We start from the raw sequence: 14,374 nt of genomic DNA on the forward strand, positions 1-14,374 counted from the left end.
TAGCCAAAAAAGGACCAAAAAAAAAAAAAAAAAAAAATTTATATATATATATATATATATATATATTAGATACGATGAAATTTTCTCTAGGAACGATGGATCTCTCTGAAGAAGGTATGATGGGAGTTTGTAAAACTGCAAGAATATCTCTCTGTTTCCAGAGCCCAAACTTGTAACCAAGCTTTAGTTTGGGCAACTTACAAAAATACGTCTAAAATTAAGGATTTTTTGGAAAATCATATTAAAAGTATTTTAGAAGTAAAAAATACTGTATAAAATTGAGTATTACTTTTCTAAAAAGTGACACAATAAAGCAAATGACATAATGTCAATTTTTTAATTAAAAAAAAAAGCCACAATGCCACTTATTAAAAAATTTAGGAAAAAAAAATTGATGTTTGTCATTAAAAAAAGTGACAGATACTAATAAAAAGTGACAGAAATTTAAAAAATGACAAATGCTAAAAAAAGTGACAAAAATTCAAAAAAGTGACAAAACACCAATTAAAACAATGGAATAAGTTCAATAAAGTGACGGAAATAAGAGAAATTAAAAAAAAAAAAAAAAAAAAAAAAAAAAAAAAAAAAAAAAAAAAAAAAAAAAAAAAAAAAGTGACACAAATACTATCCCTCTTCCTTTTTTCATTCACCACCCAACATCTTTAAGCTAATTTGTTGACAAAACACAGATCAAAATGCTAAGCTTCTTTAAGTCAATTCACTACTATCGTCATTTCCTATCTCAACCACCCTATTAATCATATAAAAAGTTTTTTGAAAGTAAGTGATATGTGTGACAAATATAAGTATTGCAGTTCATCCTTAAACTTCTTTGTCTTGTATCTCTCCAAGCAAACAACATGTACCTATCATCTTTCTACACGAGCATTGAGAATTGGACTAAATATGTCCAACATCTTGAGCAAAACTTTAGGAGTCCATAGCAACAAGAAGAACCTGGATCTTAAACGCTAAAACATAACACCTGCAACTCCAACACGAATTTGAGCATTTGAGCTCAATTCACGAGTTTATGGAAACAAAAAACTAGATAATAAATTTTAGTACACAAGCCATGCCATTATGATATAAAATTACCAAGTAGATATATCAATAATTAAGAAAGCAAAGGGATGAAAATTCAACTATTAACAGCAACTACTACAATAAACTGTAACACATACGAATTGAACTTCTAACTCTAGTAGGTGGTTTCCTAAAGTATTGAAGTCAAGGTAGAAAGCATCCTATGGTCCTTACAATGATAATAAGAATACAGAGTTCTCATATTACTATTTTCATGAAAAGATCAATTGCCAGCCATGCCAGACGTGCATTGTGAGATATACTTGTTGCCATCTAGTGGATTTACATGACACCGGAGAATTCGCTAAAAGTCACGTTCGATGGTGAGCTAGTGGCACCAGTTGCATCACCTGTGCTCACTTGCAAAGCAAATGCAAGCTCCAGTAAGTTGATTGACATTTTTTTTCCTCAAAGTCATAAGCCTTAAAGCTGGCCACTACCATCTGCAATCAGAGATACAATGCTAAACACAGATATCAATTATTTACAAGAACATTATATATAGTAGGTAGATGAAGTAAAATGTAGTCCTTAAGAACTAACAAACCCGAATGGAGGAAGTAGAAATTAGTGAAGCAGTCACGCAACTGCCCAAAACCCTTTATCACATCTAGACAATATTATACTTAATCCACCAAACATACATTATTGATAGTTGTTAGCCACCAAAGTCACACGCTCCCACAGTAGTGTGTATGCATGTTTAAAGAGCATCTGCATAAATTGTAGAAATTCCTCGCAAAAAAATAGCAAAAATATTGAATATGGGTTTCACAATGTGTCAAAATTTGCTTCTCTTGCTAGCCATGGTGGCAACCAATGTTATGTGTTATAAAATAATAGCAAATAATAGTATTACTGTAATTTCTATTTGGGCAGAGTAACGACGTTTGGATGGTTTTGAACGGTCGAAGCAAGAGTTCGACTCTTTCTCCTTAAAACGATAATGCCCCGCACTGGTACTAACGGTATTGCAGCACTCGTTTCCCAAGATACAACGACCTCGTCTTATAATAGTAGTACTCCAAATTACAAGACCCGACGAACTCGTAATGTTTAGATCTCTCCACACACACTGGATGAGTGAAATGCACGAAAAGTAATTTTCGAGGACTGAATTATAAAACAGAAATTATGCAAGGACAGAGGGATAATTTCGGGAGAGTAGAAAATCAATTCTGATTTTTGGAATGAATAAAAACGGGAGTATGGATGCCTATCTATAGATGTTGAAAGGTTGTGTCCCAAACAGACACAACTGTCGAAAAGTTGTGTCCAAAAGACACAAACTGTTTGGACAGTCAACCGCCACTTTGGAAAGTCAACCGTCACTTGGACAGTCAACCGCCACTTTGGACAGTCAACCGTCATTTGGACAGTCAACCGCTAACTTCTAGAAGCTCCGTACCACGTGTCACACACAGAAATTTCAGGGAAGAAAAAATTAATAACATAAAATATATTATTATTGTAATAATAAAATAATAATATAATTAAATGTTATTTTACCAAAAAATATATATATTGGCTTGGCCGAAGCCCAAGACCCACGACCCGTGACCATGACGTGTCGAGCCGAGCCGGCCGGTCGGACGGACGGCGGTGGCGGCGCGCGCGTGGGCTTTGACTTAACCTACTAGCATTTAGGTTCTCTCCCCTTCAAAGACTATTGGTACCCCTTGGGGCCCAAACCCAAGTCCCAAACTTGAGCTATATAAGGTGGTTTATATTCTTCTAGTTTTCCTATGTGGGATTGGTATTTTCCAATTTTCCACCTATTTTTATTTCAACATCAAGTGGGCATCTTTTGGCGTTAATTTCTCATTCACCCTAAATTGGTTTTGAGAAAATAAATATACCATATTAATCTACTCATGGAGTAGAACATATTTGGCCAAAGAAATCTTATTTCCGATTAACAGGACCCACTAAATTAATTGGTCAAAAGTTGGTCAACCAAACTAATTAAACCAATTTTTCCAACAATCCCCCACATGAATGAAAATTAATGCAGTAGACTATGCAAACCCTATAGAGAGATCAGGCAGAATGTTATCGCATCTGGATAGGTACCTTATGGGTTTGAACCTTCCGTAAAAGAATACTATCGGATTTACTTGGCTAATCAGTGAAAGCGGTGTCTTGAACTGTCAGCCGTTTTTGTAAATCAAGACAAGAGTATCAACACAATAACCTTCCTAACATTTTCGAGTTCTCACTGTTGTGTTCATTTTGGCCCTGAACAACTCTTGGATTTCATAAGTGTTTTAGAGAATTTAAGCCTTTGAAACATTCTCATAGAAGCGGCCACACTTCACGCTTGTATAGGTGATCTCCTATTAAGAGTACCTGCCATACTCCACTTAGGTAGTCCAAGATATAGGAATCATTAAAAGTATAACTTAATCTAAAACTTTCTGCAGATAGCACTTCCTTATCATAGGAATGGGTAGGAGTTAACTCCGAAGTGCTTATTGAATCTTCATAACTTAGTTGTCCCATTGAACCAAGATTTTGGGATCTCCAGTCAGCAAGGTTGGGTTACCATTACAAAGATTCTTATATAGTAGGCTTTAAGCCCATTCCCCTTGATAGGTAGTATACTTGATCTCTTGGTAAGCCTTTGGTAAGCGGATCTGCCAGATTTTCTCTAGACTTTACATAATCTATGGAAATAATACCATTTGAGATCAACTGCTTAACTGTATTATGTCTTCGACGTATATGTCGAGACTTACCATTATACATACTACTTTGTGCTCTACCGATAGCCGACTGACTATCACAATGTATACTAATTGCAGGCACAGGCTTAGGCCAACATGGAATATCTTCTAAAAAATTTCGAAGCCATTCTGCTTCCTCTCCAACTTTATCTAAAGCTATGAATTCAGATTCCATTGTGGATCGAGCTATACATGTTTGTTTAGAGGATTTCCAAGATACAGCCGCACCACCAATGGTAAAAACATACCCACTAGTGGATTTTGAGTCTTTTGTATCTGATATCCAATTAGCATCACTGTATCCTTCTAATACAGCTGGATATCTCGTATAATGTAATCCAACATTTGAAATGTATCGTAGATATCTTAGAACCCTTACTAGTGCTTTCCAATGGTCATTATTTGGGTTACTTGTATATCTACTAAGTTTGTTTACTGTATATGCAATATCCGGACGAGTGCAGTTTGTAATATACATTAGACTGCCTATTATCCGAGAGTGTTTTAATTGAGATACGGGTTCGCCTTTATGTTTGGCCAAATGTAGACTTAAATCTACTAGTGTTTTAACTGGACTTTCATTATACATATTAAACTTTTTAAGTACAGTCTCAATATTGTGAGATTGAGACATTACAAGTCCCTCAGATATTTTAAGAATTTTAATTCCTAATATTACATCTGCAATACCCATATCTTTCATGTCAAAATGTTTTGTCAACATTTTCTTGGTATTTGTTATCATATCATAACTACTACCCACAATTAGCATGTCATCAACGTATAGACATACAATTACATATGCATTATGTGTGATTTTAATATAGACACATTTATCACATTCGTTAATCATAAAACCATTTGACAACATAGTTTTGTCAAATTTTGCATGCCATTGTTTTGGTGCTTGTTTTAGTCCATATAATGACTTGACGAGTCTACACACCTTTTTCTCCTGTCCAGGAGCGATGAACCCTTCGGGTTGTTCCATATAAATTTCTTCTTCTAGCTCACCATTTAAGAAAGCTGTTTTGACGTCCATCTGATAGATTTCCAAATTATGCAATGCTGCGATTGCAATTAATACTCTAATTGATGTTATCCTTGTCACAGGTGAGTATGTATCGAAAAAATCAAGGCCTTCCCTCTATTTGAATCCTTTAGCTACCAATCTGGCCTTGTATTTATCAACTGATCCATCAGTCTTTAATTTTCTTTTGAAAATCCATTTACAACCTAATGGTTTATTACCAGGTGGGAGATCTACCAATTCCCAGGTATGATTCTGCATAATAGAATCAATTTCACTATTGATAGCCTCTTTCCAGAATGGAGTTTCTGGACTAGACATCGCTTCATTGAATGTCCTAGGCTCATTTTCTGACATATAAGTTAAAAAATCTGGACCAAAAGATGTAGATGTTTTGGTTCTTTTGCTGCGTCTTGGTTCTTCATCATTTTGAGGATTACTAATCGCAGAATCATAAGTTCGTTTTTGCGGGCTTATTTCTTTCCTATCTTTACAAGGAAACTTGTCCTCAAAAAATACCGCATTCCTAGATTCAATGATAGTATTTTCATGTATATCCGGAATGTTAGACTTATGTACGAGGAACCGATAAGCACTACTGTTATTAGCATATCCAATGAATATGCAATCAATAGTTTTAGGCCCTATTTTAATTTGTTTAGGCTTTGGTATTTGTACCTTAGCCAAACACCCCCACACTTTTAAGTATTTGTACAAAGGTTTGTGACATTTCCATACCTCATAAGGAGTTTCGTTCCTACCTTTGTGTGGTACTTTTTTTAGAATGTGGTTAGCTAAGAGAATTGCTTCCCCCCACAAATTCTGTGGTAAATCAGAACTAACCAACATAGCGTTCATCATCTCTTTTAGAGTGCGATTTTTGCGTTCCGCAATACCGTTTGATTGAGGTGAATAAGGAACTGTAGTTTGATGAATAATCCCTGAATCTGAACAAAATTCATCAAACGGTGCTCCATATTCCCCACCTCTATCACTACGAACAATTTTTATTCGTTTGCTTAGTTGATTCTCAACCTCATTCTTGTACTGTATAAATGCTTCTAAAGCCTCGTCTTTACTCCTTAACAAAAAGACATAACAATACCTTGTGCAATCATCTATAAAAGTAATAAAATACTTTTTACCTCCTCTAGTTTGCACAAACTTTAAATCACAAATATCACTGTGAATTAATTCTAGAGGATTCGAGTTCCTTTCAACTCAATGAAACGGTGTTTTTACTAATTTAGCCTCTACACATGTTTCGCATCGATGATTTTGATCAAATGACATTGAAGGTAATAAATCTAAACTTACTAATCTTCGTAATGTATTAACATTTACATGTCCTAACCTATCATGCCATAAGTTAGAAGACTCAATCAAGTAAGTAGAAGATTTATTTTTATTAATATCAAAATCACGGAGTACAGGCATTACATTCAATTTGAATAGCCCATTGGCTAAGTACCCTTTGCCTACAAACATTCCATTTTTGGTGAGTACAAACTTGTCAGATTCAAATACCAGCCTAAACTCATTCTTGCTTAAAAGAGCCCCGGATACCAAGTTTTTGCGAATATCGGGAACATGCAGCACATCGATGAGTGTTACTTCTTTCCCTGATGTCATCTTGAGCACTACTTTACCTAGACCAATAACTTTTGATGTTGCTGAGTTGCCAATGAAGAGTTGTCGTCCATTGATAGGAGTGTAAGATGAAAACATCTCTTTATCCGCACAAACGTGACGAGTAGCGCCAGTATCAACGAACTATTCTCTCGGATTATCCACCATGTTAGCTTCAAATACAACAGCCGAGAGCATTAGTTCAGACACTCCATTGGACAGCCTGTCTTCTTCAGTCAAGTGCACTTGGTCCTTTTTGTTTTGCTTTTTCTGCCGGCAGTCCTTTGCAATATGACCAGGCTTATCGCAATTATAGCAATCTCCTTTGAATTTCTTGGCCTTACTCTTTTGCTTGCTATTATTCGGGTGCTTCCTTTTCTTGCTAGTATTTGGCTCCACCAAGTTGACTTTAGCCTCCATTTGCTGCTTTCCAAACTTCTTTTCAGCATTTCGATTGTCTTCCTTAATTCTTAATCTAACAATCAAATCTTCAAGTCCCATTTCCTTGCGTTTATGTTTCAGGTAGTTCTTGAAATCTTTCCACATTGGTGGTAATTTTTCGATAATTGCAGCTACCTAAAACGGTTCACAGAGCTTCATGCTTTCTGCATGTATATCGTGCAAGATAAGTTGTATCTCTTGGACTTGAGTCATTACTGTTTTAGAATCTACCATTTTGAAGTCCAGGAATTTGCCTACGACGAATTTCTTCAATCCGGCATCTTCTGTTTTGTACTTCTTTTCCAATGACTCCCATAGTAATTTAGCCGTTTTGACGGAACAGTATACGTTGTATAGTGTGTTGTCAAGGCAATTGAGGATGTAATTTCTGCACAATAAGTCACTATGACTCCAAGCATCAAGTGCTGCTCGTTTTTGAGAATCTGTTTCCTTCTCCTCAACAGTTGGAGCATCCTCTTTCAAGATTTTGACAAGATTCAGAGTCGTGAGATAGAACAACATTTTTTGTTGCCCTCTCTTAAAATCCACTCCCGTGAATTTTTTCGGTTTCTCCCCGTGAGCATTGTTAGGGGTTACGATAGACGTACTAGGGGGTACAACAGACGTACTACTACTTGCCATTATCGTTTTAAGATTGTTATAAAATAATAGCAAATAATAGTATTACCGTAATTTCTATTTGGGCAGAGTAATGACGTTTGGATGGTTTTGAACGGTCGAGGCAAGAGTTCGACTCTTTCTCCTTAAAATGATAATGCCCCGCACTGGTACTAACGGTATTGCAGCACTCGTTTCCCAAGATACAACGACCTCGTCTTGTAATAGTAGTACTCCAAATTACAAGACCCGACGAACTCGTAATGTTTAGATCTCTCCACACACACTAGATGAGTGAAATGCACGAAAAGTAATTTTCGAGGACTGAATTATAAAATAGAAATTATGCAAGGACAAAGGGATAATTTCGGGAGAGTAGAAAATCAATTTTGATTTTTGGAATGAATAAAAACGGGGGTATGGGGGGCCTATTTATAGATGTTGAAAGGTTGTGTCCCAAACAGACACAACTGCCGAAAAGTTGTGTCCAAAAGACACAAACTGTTTGGACAGTCAACCGCCACTTTGGACAGTCAACCGCCACTTGGACAGTCAACCCGCTAACTTCTAGAAGCTCCGTACCACGTGTCACACACAGAAAATTCAGGGAAGAAAAAATTAATAACATAAAATATATTATTATTGTAATAATAAAATAATAATATAATTAAATGTTATTTTACCAAAAAATATATATATTAGCTTGGCCTAAGCCCACGACCCACGACCCGTGACCGTGCCGAGCCGGCCGGTCGGACGGACGGCGGCGGCGCGCGCGCGCGTGGGCTTTGACTTAACCTACTAGCATGTAGGTTCTCTCCCCTTCAAAAACTATTGGTACCCCTTGGGGCCCAAACCCAAATCCCAAACTTGAGCTATATAAGGTGGTTTATATTCTTCTAGTTTTCCTATGTGGGATTGGTATTTTCCAATTTTTCACCTATTTTTATTTCAACATCAAGTGGGCATCTTTTGGCGTTAATTTCTCATTCACCCTAAATTGGTTTTGAAAAAATAAATATACCATATTAATCTACTCATGGAGTAGAACACATTTAGCCAAAGAAATCTTATTTCCGATTAACGGGACCCACAAAATTAATTGGTCAAAAGTTGGTCAACCAAACTAATTAAACCAATTTTTCCAACATTATGTTCTTTTAACACCTCTTCTCCACCATCCAATCCATGCCTAAGGCTCCTCCGCCAGTTCCTGACCACCTTATCCACCAACTATCAACAATACGTGCCACCATCAACCATCTGAACTATCTCTAGCCCTCTACCCCATCTATCAAGAATGACAGAATTGTGGTTTTGGGATGATTTGGGGATTTCTCTTTGTCATCTATTGGCTTGGTTATCAGAGGTTTTACTTTGGTTAAAGTGTATTAACCTAAGTGGAAATTACATGTGCTAATAGATTAAAAATCCCCATTTCATAAATAAAATGCCATGTTTAATATTTCACAAATCAGAATTTTTTAATTAATTAATATATTTAAAAATTAATCTAATAAATAATAATTTCAAACCCTAATTTATTCATTTTCTACCCCCACACACACACTCTCTAAACTAGCGAAACACTTTGCTATCTCACCTATCAACAACTCTCTCCATCGCCTCACTGAAAACCTCTCAACCTTAGAGCACCGACGCTGAAGTGAAGCCACTACTAGCCGTCGAAGTGAAGCAGTGTCATGTCTACCTCACATTCCTCCCTCTCCTCGAAGCCACTCAAAGTGAATCATGACTATCGTCGCACCGCCATCACGACGTGTATATGGATGTGAGAGACGATGTGACGTGGTACTGTGTGTGTTGTGATTGTGTAGTGTTGTGGGCTCTATGTGGTGGTGGCGGTATTGAGCTGGTGTGGTGCCGTGGGATGTGGGAAAGGTGGTGGTGTGTGTTGTGGTGTTGTTTAAGGGCGGTGGTTGGGTGTGTTGTTGTGCGATGGTGTGGTGGTATTGGCTTCTGACTGGTTGTTGTAAGATAGTGGGTGGCTTTGTGGTAGCAGATATGATGGTTTGGTAGTGTTTGGCGAATTTGGTGATTTGATGGTGCGGATCGTGGCTATAGCGGTGAAGATCGTGGTGTTGATTTTTTCTTGGTTGTTGGATGCGGTGCAGGCAATGGCGGCATGGTGTTGGTGGCAGTAGCGTCGACGTCAGTCGAGTGGATCAATAGTATCTGTGACCAGTAAATTGCTTGACTCGATTGTGGTAACGATGGTAGTTGTGGTGATCGTGGCAATTTGATTGATTTTGTGACAGATAATTGGACCCGTGACCAAAAAATTGTGATTGTGACTCCCAATTGTAACTCACAATCTGGGAGTCACAGTTGGTCATGGAGGTGGTTGTGGTGGTCATGACGATTTGGTTGATTTGTGACTCACAATTAGATACGTGACCTGAAAATTGTGACTGTGACTCATAATTGGATACGTGACCTAAAAATTGTGATTGTGAATCGTAAATGTTGGTGGTGGTCACAAATTATTTGGTTGACTGTGACCATTAAAATGGTTAATCTGTGATAAATAAATAATATGTTACCAATGAAAAATATAAATTGTGATAAAAAAATAATGCGTGACATTAAAAATTGTTAATCTGTGATCGATAATTTTATAGTTTGTGACTGTATAAGAAGTTGTGACTTGTAATATTTGTGATTTGTGACCCATAAATAAATCGTGACTTATAAATTTTTCGATTTGTGACTGATAAACAAATTGTGACTTATAAATTTTTTAAATTGTGATCGTAATATAATTTGTGACATAAAATTTCGGATTTGTGACCAAAAAATAATAAGTGACGAATTAAATTGTTAATTTGTAACCAACTTATATAAATATGTAACTTAATATATTTAATTACTAAAATAATTAATTAATTAATTAAATGATAAGTAATTTTTAATAAAAATTTGATTTTTGAAATTTGAAACTTGTTTTCTTGTTTTCTAAATGTGGCATAATTAATCTCATGAAATTTTCCCTTAACCTAATTTGTTCAAGAGTAATGGGCCTAATTTCCTCATTTAATTTTTAATTTGGACTTCAAATATAATGCAATCTACTTCGAAGAACCAAGCCCAAAGAGAAACAAGCAAATAACTGAATTAAGGGTAATTGGCACAAAACGTCCCTACCTTTTATTTTTTGATATTTTTGCCCCTATTTCAACATTTCGTTGCGCTGAAGGTCCTTTTCACTCTTTTGGAACGTAAGATGATAATTATACCCTCTTACTTAAGACAAAAAAAAAGAGAAAAATTCAGAACAAATTGCAACCCTACGCCTAATCCTACCCATCACAACTAAGATTTTAGAGCCACCACTTATGGACCACCAAAATTGTACCCTCTGGTCACCTTGGGCACGGAACCAACATACCATCTTGAAGCCCACACTTCCCTCTTTGTAACCTACCCAAGATCCGGCCATAACTCCAATCAATTTGGCTAAAAATTCAAACTAAAATAGGTTACCTATGCAACAAACAATGGCCAGAATTTTCACATCCAGCAACACCCATGCCTTGCACAATCGTCATTTTGGCGGAACTAACAAAACACCTTAAAGCCCGGACTTCCCTTTTTGTAACCCAGCCCAAGATCCGGCCATAACTCCTGTCAATTTACCTGAAAATTCAAGCCAAAATAGGTTACTTACGCAACAAACAATGGTCGGAATCTTCACTTCCGACGACACCCATGCCCTACACAACCTCCATATCAATTCTACACACTAAAACATCCCTATCCATGGTCTCAAACATCATTTAATGCACACAATCAAACCCAGCCGGCTGAACTTCGAACATAGTTGCTGTGCAACTTTCAAGCGATTTTTTTTATGCCAGTGGTGGGACCCATGATCGCGAACCACCATCTGAGGTATCTACACTTCATTGCGCATCCAATGAGCATATGGGTCTTCCCCATTGTCGCCTAGACATGGTTATTCATTCAGAAATTGAGAAATAAAATCTAGGAAAAATTGCAACAGAAGCCCCAAACCTTTGAAACATTGGCAGACTTTCCCTAAATCTTTGATTTGTTGCAATCGTCACCCCTAACCTTTCCAAACGTTGCAGGTGAAGTCCTTTTGGACGGTTTCCATCCATAATTCTGTTAGTTGATCAAAAATTTAACTTTGACCACATTTTTAATATTTTAAACAGCGGTAAAATAGTAAATTTTCATTTGTCACATTATATAGTAATTAAACTAGAAAATGAAAAATAAAAAAAACCAACCCGTCTTCTTCCTCCCCCCCAACCCCCACCCCTAATCCAAATCCAAAATATGTTGACATTTGTTTTTTCACGCCCTGGAATGAGTTTCTGTGTGCGGGTCTGGACTGAATTTGAATATATATTTTATTTTCCTTCTGTTTTCCCATTGTGCGATGGGCTTCTTGCAAAGGCTGCAGAGGGAGAAGGGCATGGCAGAATTCTTGGAGGAGGTGGGTAGGGTTGAGCAATTCTTGAATGACCCGTGTTTTATTAAGGTGGGGGAGAATGCGATGGTTCAGGTCATGGTATGGAAGGTGGTTGTCATTCCTACCCCGCCTCCGTCGCTGCCTAAATTTCAAGTCGTGGGGGTTGGATGTGGAGATGATAAGGAGTGGGGAGAGGAATCGGCGTCGGCCCAGGTGAAAAGGATAGCTTTGCAAAAGCAAGCTGATGTGGCGTCAATGGTGGACGAGGATTGTGCGGGAAAATTGCAGCAGAAGGTTCAGACGGTGGAACGTACAAGAAAGTGGTTGCTGAGGGGTCGACATCGGGTTGTTGTGGCGGTGGCGGAGGGTGGTTGTGGTCGTTGTGGTGGTGGTGTGGATTTTGGATTTGGATGGGGATGGGGGTGGAGGTGGAGAAGAGGAAGAAGACGGGTTGTTTTTTTATTTTCTAATTAATTACTATATAATGTGATAAATAAATTTACTCTTTTACCCCTGTTTAAAATATTAAAAATGTGGTCAAAATTAAATTTTTGATTAACTAACGGAATTATGTATGGAACCCGTCCAAAAGGGCTTCACCTGCAATGTTTGGAAAGGTTAGGAGTGACGGTTGCAACAAATCAAAGATTTGAAAAAAGTCTGTCAATATTTCAAAGATTTGGGGTTTCTGCTACCATTTTCCCTAAAATCTAACATGCATGAAGGAGAATTTGTACCATTAGAATGAAATTAATGGAAGTCCATTGGGTGGTATGTGTAGAGGGGAGTGAGGGTTTTCCGGTGGTATAGAGATCCGATGGTATGGACGGTGGTTGGTTGAAATTTTTTGGCTTGAAAGGTGGTAGTGGAGGGGGGAGGAAGAGGAGAAAATGTTTTTTTTTTGTTATTTTCAATATTTTAAGTATCGGGGATTCATTTGCACTTTTTTCAAAGTTTAGGAGTAGGGTTGCAATTTGTTCTGAATTTTTCTTTTTTCTTTTTTTGTTTTAAATAAGAGGGTATAATTGTCATTTTACGTTCCAAAACAGTAAAAATGACTTTCAGCCCAACGAAAGGTTGAAATCAGGGCAAAAATGTCAAAAAATGAAAGGTATGGACGTTTTCCACAATAACTTTGAAAGGTTGGGACGTTTTGTGCCAATTACCCTTGAATTAACACACTATAAAAATCCAAAATAATTTATAAAAAATATAAAAATCAATTATCATTTCACATCAGATCGATGTAATGAAAGTGAAGTAATTACAGTAATAAAGGAACGATATGAATGATCAATCCATTTCATAGCAGTTTCTCACAAAATTGCCCTGTGTAGTTAATTACAGCTGAAAATGACCTGAAAAAAATTGTTAATTAATCGTGGGCAATTTGCAGTTGTTTAACTGTTAACAGCATTGGCCAGTTTTTACATCTAACACGTGCCATTATTTTCCCACCAAATTAGCCATCCAAGCTACACTTTTCCTAGGATCTACAGGTATATATAAAAAATTTTGTCACTTTATTCTTCTACATCATTGCGATGATGCAATTAACATATCACGCAGGTGACGAAACAGTGAATATGATTAAATATTTTCTTTCAGATTCACGCACTTTCCTTTTTGGGTCACCATCTGCTTACAATCCACTGAATAAGTAGAAAAATTTCTTAATCAAAATCAAGAATCAAGGATTGACGTTATCGAATGATGTCACAGCTACTCTGCTTCTAAAAAAAGCTTATTATAATCAAATTCTGACTTACGTAATTATAATTAAAGTTTGGTTAAGAATTAACCGCCCCATATAGCCATTAAATACCTAGTTACTAATTCATATTCCTTAGCATTTGACGATTTTTCTCAATTCAAATTTTCCACTCATTGTATATATAAATATAGGGCAGTAGCTAGTAATGTAATGAGTAAAAACTATGGATAAGAATTCAAAAGACAGGTTCATGGAAGGCAAAGAGGGTGGCGGAGGTGGTGGTGGAGAAGTGAAATACCGGGGAGTTAGGCGGCGGCCTTGGGGCAAATTCGCGGCGGAGATTCGGGATTCCAATAACCATGGAAAACGATTGTGGCTGGGGACATTTGTCACTGCAGAAGAAGCTGCAAGAGCATATGATCGTGCTGCTTATACAATGAGAGGTTCATTTGCAGTTCTTAACTTCCCCCATGAATATCCTTCTTCATCGACTTGTTCTTCATCGAATGTGGAGAAAAATAATGGGATCCCAAAAGAAGTGTTCGAATTCGAGTACTTTGATGACAAGTTGTTGGAGGATCTTCTTGAGTTCGCTGAGAAGACGACTGGAAAATAGTCCATCACCCCCCCCCCCCCCCCCCCCCCCCCCCCCCCCCCCCCCCCCCCCCTCC

At 37.2% G+C, this 14,374-nt stretch overlaps 1 protein-coding gene across 1 annotated transcript; it reads left to right on the forward strand.

Moving 5' to 3' along the window:
* The first annotated feature begins 13,926 nt into the window (after positions 1-13,926).
* Positions 13,927-14,319, forward strand: LOC111391930 (ethylene-responsive transcription factor 14-like). The gene has a single exon (XM_023017216.1). It carries the CDS (start codon positions 13,927-13,929, stop codon positions 14,317-14,319), a length of 393 nt encoding a protein of 130 aa, XP_022872984.1.
* Positions 14,320-14,374: the final 55 nt, after the last annotated feature.

The sequence above is a fragment of the Olea europaea genome, unplaced genomic scaffold (genome assembly GCF_002742605.1).
Source record: "Olea europaea var. sylvestris unplaced genomic scaffold, O_europaea_v1 scaffold858, whole genome shotgun sequence".
In the NCBI taxonomy this organism is placed as follows: Eukaryota; Viridiplantae; Streptophyta; class Magnoliopsida; order Lamiales; family Oleaceae; genus Olea; species Olea europaea.